General features: G+C 49.7%; 1 protein-coding gene across 1 annotated transcript; it reads right to left on the bottom strand.

The window, feature by feature from the left end:
• Positions 1-727: 727 nt before the first annotated feature.
• On the bottom strand, positions 728-6,559 carry LOC311374738 (PH domain leucine-rich repeat protein phosphatase 1-like; the record flags this gene model as incomplete). The annotated part of the gene is made up of 5 exons (XM_084490524.1): positions 728-874; positions 4,390-4,538; positions 4,832-4,957; positions 6,014-6,210; positions 6,532-6,559. Coding segments are annotated over 5 exons (647 nt in total), but the record flags the coding sequence as incomplete, so codon positions are not given.
• Positions 6,560-10,738: the final 4,179 nt, after the last annotated feature.

Genomic DNA, 10,738 nt, shown 5'->3' with positions numbered 1-10,738 from the left:
AGTCTCATGACAGAGAGGATCACTACACTGCTGTGGGTGATAATGTCATTGGGGATGCGTAAGCAGAGAACCCTGGAGATGTCCGATCCGCCTTTACGAGCCAACCGGATTAGAGAGGATTTGCCTGGAAACGTTACCACCCCCACCACCCGCCCCCCACAGCCCCATCCACCCCCACCCAGTGACTTACGAGGGTTTCAAACGTTGCTGATGCCAGCACATGGGCACATGTGACTACTGCACGGTATCAAATTCTGATGCGCTGAACTGAGTCTGTCAACGGCATTCCAAAATGTCCAAATTATTTTTATGTGAGGCGAGTTGTTTCCACCCGTCCCTGGATCGTCTCGTGTGTGTGTGTGACACTCCGATCCAATGCCAAGTGACTGTGACATAAGGAGTTGAGGGGGGCAGATGAGGGTGGGGGTGACAGTGAGTGTGGCGGTTAGAGGAACGGCGGGGGAATGGGGTTTATGTGTGGGGTGGTGGTGGTGGTGGTGATGATAGAGGACGGGGTGGGGGGCCGACACGGTGGGGGGGTGACATTGAAGGGTAAAGGGGACAGCGGGTGTGACGGGGGGTGGGTGGGAGATGAAGGTGAGGCAAAGGTGAAGGGTGGGTGTGATGACGAGGATGAGTGTGAGGGTGGGTGGGGTTCATGTCAGGGCTGGCTCGTTGAGGATGGTGGAGACGGCGGGGGGGGGGGGGGGGGGGGGGGTCAACTCACTTGTGCATGGTTCCGACTGCCGGGGGCAGGGAAGACAGGAAGTTCCCTGATAGGTTGATCTCCGTCAGCGAGGACATGTCGCACAGCGCCACGGGGAACTCACACAGCCTGTTGTTGGACAGAGTCAGGCTACGCAGCTTACAGAACCTGGAGAGAGGGGAGGAGGAGGGGGAGCAGGGAGGTGAGAGGGGGAGGTACAGTGGCAGAGAGAGAGGAGGGGGAGGAAGAGACAGAGAGAGAGGAGGGGGAGGAAGAGAGAGAGAGAGGAGGGGGAGGAAGAGAGACAGAGAGAGAGAAGGGAGGAAGAGAGAAACCGAAGGGGCAATGGGATGAGAGATATACAGTGGCAAAGAGATGGAGTAAAGGGCGAAACAATTTAATACGAGTAAGAGAGAGAAAGCAAGAGGGAGATATAGATACATATGGTGCAAGAGAGAAAGAGAAGGGCAACGATAACAGAAGAGGTACAGGGCAATGGATGTGAGTGGAAAGACAGATATATGGTGGGAGAGAGAGAGAGAAGGGAAATAAAGAATTAAAGGAAGAGGCATGAGGGAGGATTTATGACTGGATAATCTGATGTTAAACTCAGGTGTCCACAAGATATATGACCGACAGCGCAGAGGAAAATACAGTTGGAGACAAAACTAGCATCGAGGAAGTTATTTAGAGGTGAAACACGATACAATACGGAGGGAAGAAATATGAAATGATGGTTAAGACGACCACAGACCGGGACAGGCAGAGACAAAAACACAGAAAGAGCAGAGCGAGACCAGGCAAAAGGTAAAAACTGACAGGAGAGGTCAGGGCTGTTAAATGATGTACTATCTAAACATTTGTGTTTGCATTATTCCGGTCTGATAAGCAGAGGAGAACTCCTTTTCCGAGATTAGGAAATAACACATTCCACATTACTTTACGACCAATGTTTACAAAAAAAGTTGAAGGGTTTTGAAGTAGTGGAAGCATGCATTCCACGCATGACTATGCAAGTGTTTGCCTATGCATGTTTGTGTGTGTGTGTGTGTGTGTGTGTGTGTATGTGCCGGTGCCTGCCTGCCTGCCTTTGTGTGTGCGTCAGTGTGTGTCTAACTCATTGTAGTGTGGTTGACGGAGGACCCAAAGGGGGGTGGCCGGCCGGCCGTTCCGGCCCCACCTCTGCCTACTGACGCTGGGCCGTGGTTAGCGCGCCGCCGGCAAAAACAACACGCATTCCTGGAAGCGGAGCTCTGGGAAGCGACTGTTTATAGAGGAACAATGGGAGCGGATCTCCCCACTCCCATCAGGAGCAGGGCAGCCCACCACCACCACCACCACCACCACCACCACCACCACCCACAGCACACAGCGCCCCCCAGGCTCTGGGCTGCGGGGAACCAGGGGGGCAAAAAACAAGAGGATACAGGGAGGAGCTACCGGGGGGGCTACAGACAACTGACGACTGGGGCGGCGGGCACAGCTCAGAGGGGCTCTTGGGCTACAGACAAGCCCTAAGGGGGCTACAGACAAGCACTAAGGGGGCTACAGACAAGCACTAAGGGGGCTACAGACAAGCTCTAAGGGGGCTACAGACAAGCACTAAGGGGGCTACAGACAAGCTCTAAGGGGGCTACAGACAAGCTCTAAGGGGGCTACAGACAAGCACTAAGGGGGCTACAGACAAGCACTAAGGGGGCTACAGACAAGCTCTAAGGGGGCTACAGACAAGCTCTAAGGGGGCTACAGACAAGCACTAAGGGGGCTACAGACAAGCACTAAGGGGGCTACAGACAAGCTCTAAGGGGGCTACAGACAAGCTCTAAGGGGGCTACAGACAAGCACTAAGGGGGCTACAGACAAGCTCTAAGGGGGCTACAGACAAGCTCTAAGGGGGCTACAGACAAGCACTAAGGGGGCTACAGACAAGCACTAAGGGGGCTACAGACAAGCTCTAAGGGGGCTACAGACAAGCACTAAGGGGGCTACAGACAAGCCCTAAGGGAGATAGAGACAGCAGCTAAGGGGGATAGAGACTGCAGCTAAGGGGGATAGAGACAGCAGCTAAGGGGGATAGAGACAGCAGCTAAGGGAGATAGAGACAGCAGCTAAGGGGGATAGAGACAGCAGCTAAGGGGGATAGAGACAGCAGCTAAGGGGGATAGAGACAGCAGCTAAGGGGGATAGAGACAGCAGCTAAGGGGGATAGAGACAGCAGCTAAGGGGGATAGAGACAGCAGCTAAGGGGGATAGAGACAGCAGCTAAGGGGGATAGAGACAGCAGCTAAGGGAGATAGAGACAGCAGCTAAGGGAGATAGAGACAGCAGCTAAGGTGGCTACAGGCAGGGCCAGTTGCTCACCTCCAACTAGGCCTGGGCGATATGGCTGAAAGACTTATCACGATATAACTTGATCATATTGATCGATAGATAACTATTGATCATTTTAAGTCTCCAGTCTCTTATATCGATATATATATATTGAACATGTTTTATATTGATATTGATCTGAGTCTATCACGATACGATAATTTATTGTTTTGTTGCCCAGGCTCCGTCTCCGTCTCCGTCTCCCAGCAGTGCTCCCCGACCTGACTCAAATGCGACGGTAAAACATTCAGAGCTGCTCGACAGAGGTAAAAAACAGGAGAGCTGGAAAGCGCCGCGGTGCCAACAGTCAGTACTGCCGCCGAGGGCTAATCCCTCCGACTTACTGCCGTCACAAAAAACTTCTGGGCTGGCACATCCCTTTATAATAGGATTCTTGGTGTTCCGGAAAACCCCATATGGTAGATTAATCCCGGGGAGAAAGACAAGCGTTTATAGCGTAGGCAGAATACTAACAAACAAACAAACAAGTCGCTGAACAACAAGCTGACAACAGGCGGTGGCGTCTCCCCGTCCCACCCTGGGGTGCAGCATGTCGCGGCATCGCTACGCCAGGACAGACTGTAGGGTGCTTTACCATAGAGAGAGGGCTGATTAGTGTCTCTAGTGTTATCTTGGATGAACTCACTGTATAACCCCTGCCTGGTCCTTAGAGAACCCCTAACACACACACACACACACACACACACACACACACACACACACACACACACACACACACACACACACACACACACACACACACACACACACACACACACACACACACACACATATATATAGATATAGAGAGAGAGAGAGAGCGATGATCTGATGTTATCTTGGATGAATTCCTGAAGCTATCACAGAGAGGTAATTTGGAGTGGTGGTGCTGCAAAACAACATTGACCTCTGACCCTAACGCCATAGAAACAGGAGGAGGAGGGGCCACAGAGAAACAAACTAACAAATCAAGCTGGGGGGCCCTGCACACACATGTCTTGTTGTGTAAACACTGTGTGTGTGTGTGTGTGTGAGAGGGAGAATGTTTGTGCCTGTGTGGTAGAGGTCAACCCAGGGACCAAGGATTAGGGTTTGGGAAGTGTGTGTGTGTGTGTGTGTGTGTGTGTGTGTGTGTGTGTGTGTGTGTGTGTGTGTGTGTGTGTGTGTGTGTGTGTGTGTGTGTGTGTGTGTGTGTGTGTGTGTTAAAAGGAGCGTGTGAGAGAGAGAGAGAGAGAGCCGTGTGTGTGAGGGGTAGATCTAGGGTCCGCGGGGGGAGGGGGGGTATACCCGGGACTCTGGGCAGGGGTACTAACCTGGTGAGGGCCCCCAGGCCCCTGTGTGGGGACATGAAGTTGTGTTTGAGGTTGAGGTGCGTGAGGTCCTGGCTGTAGAAGAGAGCGGGCGGCAACTCCTCCAGGCTGCAGCACGACAGGTCCACGGAGCTCACCCTCTGGGACGCGATCTGACACACACACACACACACACACACACACACACACACACACACACACACACACACACACACACACACACACACACACACACACACACACACACACACACACACACACACACACACACGGACTTTATTATGCAGAGTAAATAGTAATGTATGCCATATAAGAACAATAAATTGCAATTTTATGCACGCCTCACAAGACTTTCACAGCGCTACGCATATCGAGTGTGTGTGTTTGACACATCGTCCACGACCATATATATATATCAAGGAAGGAGGAGTCCTTTTGTGTCTACCTTGGCTGCGCTGCGGTGCCAGCGGAGGTGCTCGGTGTACGAGTCGTAACTGACATAGTACGTCTGGTTCTGGGGACCGGCGGAGCTGAACGCCAGGCAGTGGCTGTGTCTCCGCACCTCCTCCACCTGGACCGCACGCACACGCACACACACACACACACACACACACACACACACACACACACACACACACAATGAAGATACCTTTCTGATCGAAAACAAAACATCAGCATGTAAAACCTCTCCTCAACAATTAATCTTTTCCTTTCAGTTTGAGAATAACTTATACAGTGAAGACCCCCCCCCCCGTTCTCCCTCCACCACCCACTCCTTGTCAAAAACAAAGTCAGTGAAGAATTGAAAGGAAAATGATGTTTGAAGACACCTTTCTCAACGGATACAAAAACATCAGCCCCATTAAATCTGTCAAAAGCAGCTTTTTATCAGATCACAAGACACACACACACACACCAAACATCCACCTGTCAAGCCTATCCTCGAACGAAGCAACTCTTCTGATGCAAAACCAAACAAGAGCCTGTCAGACCTCAAACACAGGTACTCATGATCACACACACACACACACACACACACACACACACACTTATCCAAAGTCTACATCACCCACGGTAACCTACAGTACCGAAGACGGCTTTCTATTTGCAGACGGCAAAGGAAGACAGATGGTACGGTTTGTCTGAGAGAAAAACATTGTCGCCTTCAACGGTTTAATTTTAGGATGTCAGATGTAAGAAAAAAAAACAACCTCAGATTATGCAAGCCCTCTAACTTGCTTTCAAAGCCTTATTCGTGCAAGTTTATGAGAAACTTGAATGTTTCAAATCAAAACTTTTCTTCATCCTTACGCTAGGACACTAGCATAAGGATGCTCTTCCCATCATAAACCATTCGTACTTGCTCTAGTAATGATTGTAAATACATGCACGATTTATATACTAGTATAAATATATACATCATAAATAATGTATATGCATTTTCGGTTCATAATGAAAGAATGATGAAAGGAAAACTATAAAATAAAATAAAATAAACAAATCTATGGAAACTCTTTCCTTTTTTTTTTTTCTCTCTCGTCAGACTAATGAAAAAGTCATCCTTCCACAGTGGGTGGCCCCGTCGTGGCTCCCAATCTGCCCCGGACACGGCGATGCTCACACGCACCTTTCCACCAATCAGAGGCAGGATGTGCATCTTGCCGGTGTGCGCGTGCTTGACGGAGGAGACGATGAGGCAGGTGCCGCTCAGGGTGACCTGCCGCTTGGACCAACGGTTCACCGGCAGCGCCAGCTTCCCCTTCCTCACGTTGAAGACCCCAGAGAGCTGCACGCGCTCCCACCCTCCCACGCTCCGTGGCTTACCTGGGGGGAGAGAGGGGGGGGGAGAGGGGGAGAGGGGGGGAGATGTTTAACTGCCTTGTCACTGCAAGTGTTTATGTACCATCAGTGAAGTTATGCTAAATTGCATTGAATTGAGAGAGATGGGAGAGAGACAGAGTGAGGTAAAGAGAGAGAGGGGAGGAGAGAGAGAGGGGAGGAGAGACCGTGATATGATGAGTGTGACAAAAGAGAGACAGTGATGACAGAGAGAGACAGTGATGACAGAGAGAGAGAGTGATGACAGAGAGAGAGAGAGAGAGAGAGAGACGTGTGTGTAACTCACACATAAATCAAGATGTTTACTTGTGGCCAACATGAACAGAGACTTCATTTTAACAATGGTCTTTTTGCCTCATACAGGAAGTTATTTATAGGCGCTTCAGAATGGATGTCCACCTTTTTGGAATAAAAGGACACACACACACACACACACACACACACACACACACACACACACACACACACACACACACACACACACACACACACACACACACACACACACACACACACACACACACACACACACACACACACACACACACACACTTCCCTCCTCTCTCCCAGCGCAGTGGTTATATAAGTGAGTCCTACCCGCCTGAGGGCTCACAGGGAGAGTGAACGAGGGTGTGTAGTCAGCGGGGCGTGATTTGTTTTATTAACCCCTTGCTGGCTACGCACAGCATGGCGGGCTTGGCTGTAAACACAGTGTAACCAGGGAGTCAGAGAGCGAGAGACAGCGAGACAGAGAGAGAGAGAGAGAGAGAGAGTGGGAGTGAGAAAGAGCGAAAGAAAGGGAGAGATTCATCACACAAGGTCCGAGGTCGAAATCAGCCTGGGGCCTTGTTGAGGCCGGATTATGTTCTTCGTAGGACTGGGTGATATATCTTTAAAATATATATCGTGATAGGACTAGACTAGATTTCTCCTGGGATTTCGGTTATATATATATAAATCCTTGTGTATTTTAAGTGCTGTATTAAAGGGAGGAGAAGTAAATTAAATGTTACCAGGCAATAAGAATATAAAGAGAATAAAAAGGGACCAGGCAATATCGCCCAGTCCTAGTTGTCAGTATGGGTTTCCTCCTACCTTCAAAACGTGCATGGTAGGGTACGTGTCATGTTGCTATGCCTATTAGGGTGCTTTGTGTGTAGACGGCTTGGTGAGGTGATGGTTGCTTGGCATGTAAGAGTGCTGGGAAGGGTAGTGTACTTGGTACACAGCACGCAGTTCACCCCGGCGAGATGCTCCAGCCCCCTACTTGCTCCTTAATGATGTGAATCTAAAGGAGAATCACTTTATCCTGCAGATCCACAAGAGGATCTGCAGGATAAACGCTAGATACACGGGGAGCCCTTGAAACAGAGTGCAGTCAGCCTACGCCGGGGTGACTAACAGCTTAAATCCAAACAAATGGAATAACTCTGGGTGCCTTTGTTCTCCTGCTGTTCTCAGCGGGTCTGAGCGGGCTGAGCATAAACACGCCACTTGCCTCGTCTACTCCCACGGCGGGAGCAGACGAGGAACATTCTGAGCCAGTTGAAAGGATCTCGGATCAGATTAGCTTGTCGTTACGCAACGCCTTACGAGACCCACAGCCAGCTCGCCGCCGCCGCCGCCGCCTCCTCCTCCTCCTCCTCTAGCCCAGGCCTGAGGCTGCTACTGGGCTCTCACCAGTGAAGATAATTAACTCTTCAAATCAATTAGTTCATCCCTCATCCTCCAGAACATGCATGACAGGAGGACGGACGCACACGTCAGCGAAGCGATCCAAGCTACCGGCGGCACCTCGCGACGCGAAGGCCCTCCTCCTCGGCCTCATGAAGAGGGTGTGTGTGATGTCATCGGCGCACAAAGGGCCCTCACAGTGTTGGGCGCTCATTAGCATATTCTCCTCCGCTGTCCTCAGCTCTTGGTACACTCTGAGCACTCAGTGCCCAGGACCGTGATTGTTCAAATCCTTCTCCCACTCTGTTCCCCCTTCTCCGGACCATGAGTCCTTCATTTCATCCACTGCACCATTTGGTAGTGCTTCTTCTCTCTTGTGTTTTATATTTAACTATATTTTACTAGGCAGTGATTTTTTTTATTTTTTTTATGTTTTTCTTTTACTGCTTTCGATTTTGGAGGTTCATTTTGCATGCCAATAATGCTGCTTTGAACCTTTGAACCTAAAAAAAGTATTTTCTATTGGTGTTGTGGGTACATCACCGGTCTCCTCTCTGTGAACAACATGAGAAAAGCAATCACGACTACACTACAGAACTACCAAAATAATTATAGAAATGATGTCAAAATAATTTATGCAGTCCACTTAAACTCACTAGGTAACTTCCAACCACAGAAAAACCTCCTCCAAACACGCACAGACCTCAGCAGAAGACCGACACAACGCACAGTCCAAGGGGTTTCCCACAACAACGCTGCTGAAATGGCACACAAGGCCATCGCTCTCCGACCGTGGTCCGCTGCGTCGGGTTCAATCTAAACAACGGAGGGCAATATGGATCCTGTCTCCCCCTCCACCATTTTCCTGGGTGGTTCGGATCAGACGTAAGACAGCTGTAGCGCTACTACACACATGACATCCACGACCCCCGGCCTCCAGCTCTGTTCCGCTGCCATGACTCAACATCCTGTCTCCCAAATGACCATTTCCTGTCTGTTGTTTAAAAAAGCCCTTCCGGCCACTCTCTCTTGTCCTTGACACGCCCCGAGGCGATGCCCACTTTGGTTTTTGCCAATAAGCAACAAACAATGACTGCAAACAATTATATGACCTGAATTTACCTAGCCATTAAGACTACTCAAAGAGCTTCACATTTTAGACACAACATTGACCCATACACAGTCAGACACACAATCTCACTCCAACAAATACTTTTTGCTGGAGGTCAGTGACCTTGCTCGAGGAATCTTGCGACCGGATGACCCAGCGATTGCATCGGAAATAACCCCGCCTCCAGAATTCTCCCGCCCAACCTGCGTTTCACCAAAGACGGCTGCCGTCACATTTCACCAGCTGCTGACTCTGGAATTGCATTGGTGCTGGTAGCGTGCGATATAAAAAATACAGCCTATTCTCCGTTTCCTCTTTTCAAATTTTGGGCTCTGCTCTGAAACCACAGCCCTGGCTGCGGCTATAGCTGCCTAGCGACCACGGCACGCACACGCAAGCACACCACCGGCTAATAGGGTATGTTACCCCCACGCCCACGCCCGGCTGAGGAGATATAGTTTAAGGAACTGGCAGAAGGCAACAAACTGCTGGTGACCTTGAGGAGTAGAGAGGAGCAGAGCAGTAGAGAAGAGTCTGCTGCTGCTCCTCCTCCTCCTCCTCCTCCTCTCGTCTCTGGTGCATCAGAATTACAGAGGAGGTGAAACCTGAGTTCCACTGAGGTCGCCGGTCCTTCGCTGTCAGCACTGTGCACGTTTGAGAGAGACAGTGTGTGTGCGTGCGCGTGCGTGTGTGTGTGCACCAATACACGCTCATAGACATTGGGCATGGGGATACTGCTGACTCAGTCTTGGGTTAAACGTCTACATCCATGCCAGGGTGAAGCTTTGTGTTTCAGAGAAAAAGTTACTGGTTGTCATATGCAATAATGACACGATATTAACGACTAATGGTGAAGCGGCCTTGTTTGAAATAGATGTTTGATCCAGTCATTATGATAAATAATGTTTTTGTTAGTATATAATTGTTTAGCCACAGAGTAAACATGCAAGGCTTGTGCGGTCATCATTTTGAATCCTATTAATATGCTAATGCTTTTATCTTCCCTCTGGCTTTACTGGGGTCTATGTATTTAGTGTTGACTGTTGATAGCTAGAGAGGCTGTTTACAGTAGGGAAGGGCATACCATGCTGGTCATGGCGTTAAAGTGTTCTTGTATGTAGGTTGAGTGGTGTGGGCACCACTAATACACCATTAATAGTGAGCGTGAGTTTTTACAATACTTAGAATTGCTTGCTCCATTTGACAACAAAGCAGAATCATTAAAAACCAGAAAAAAATGTATTTGTATTTGCCGTTTGTCCATCAGTAAATAAATAAAGTGCATTGGTATCTATAACTCGTTGTTACACTGGCTTTGTTGACGTAAAAAAAAAAAAAGGGTCAAAAATAATTCCCAGGGGTTTTAATCCCAAGTGACCTGTGAGCGGCTACATCCTCTTACCCTGGCCTAAGTCTGTTTGTCTACGGCCAACACACCACCAATAACAACAAGCACTAACCATCTTTGAAAACACCACACACATCTACAACAACAACAACAATAACATCCTAGGGCTTCCAACGCGCCGCTCTGTCGGGAAGGCCAGTGAGGCCCGCTTGCTACCTCCAGATGGGTCTACCTGTGCTGGGGAACAGGCAGGGGGGGCGGAGAGAGAGGCTCCGGGTGACCACAACATCCACACTGTTCCAGCAGGACCATTCATCGCAGACCCACTGACCCAACACAATGGGAGCTCCCATGAATGAGCAGAGAGAGGGGGTGTGTTT

The sequence above is a fragment of the Micromesistius poutassou genome (genome assembly GCF_964030765.1).
Source record: "Micromesistius poutassou genome assembly, contig: SCAFFOLD_6334, whole genome shotgun sequence".
Taxonomy (NCBI): Eukaryota; Metazoa; Chordata; class Actinopteri; order Gadiformes; family Gadidae; genus Micromesistius; species Micromesistius poutassou.
Note: the sequence above shows the minus strand (reverse complement) of the source record. Positions and strands in the feature narration are given on the sequence as shown.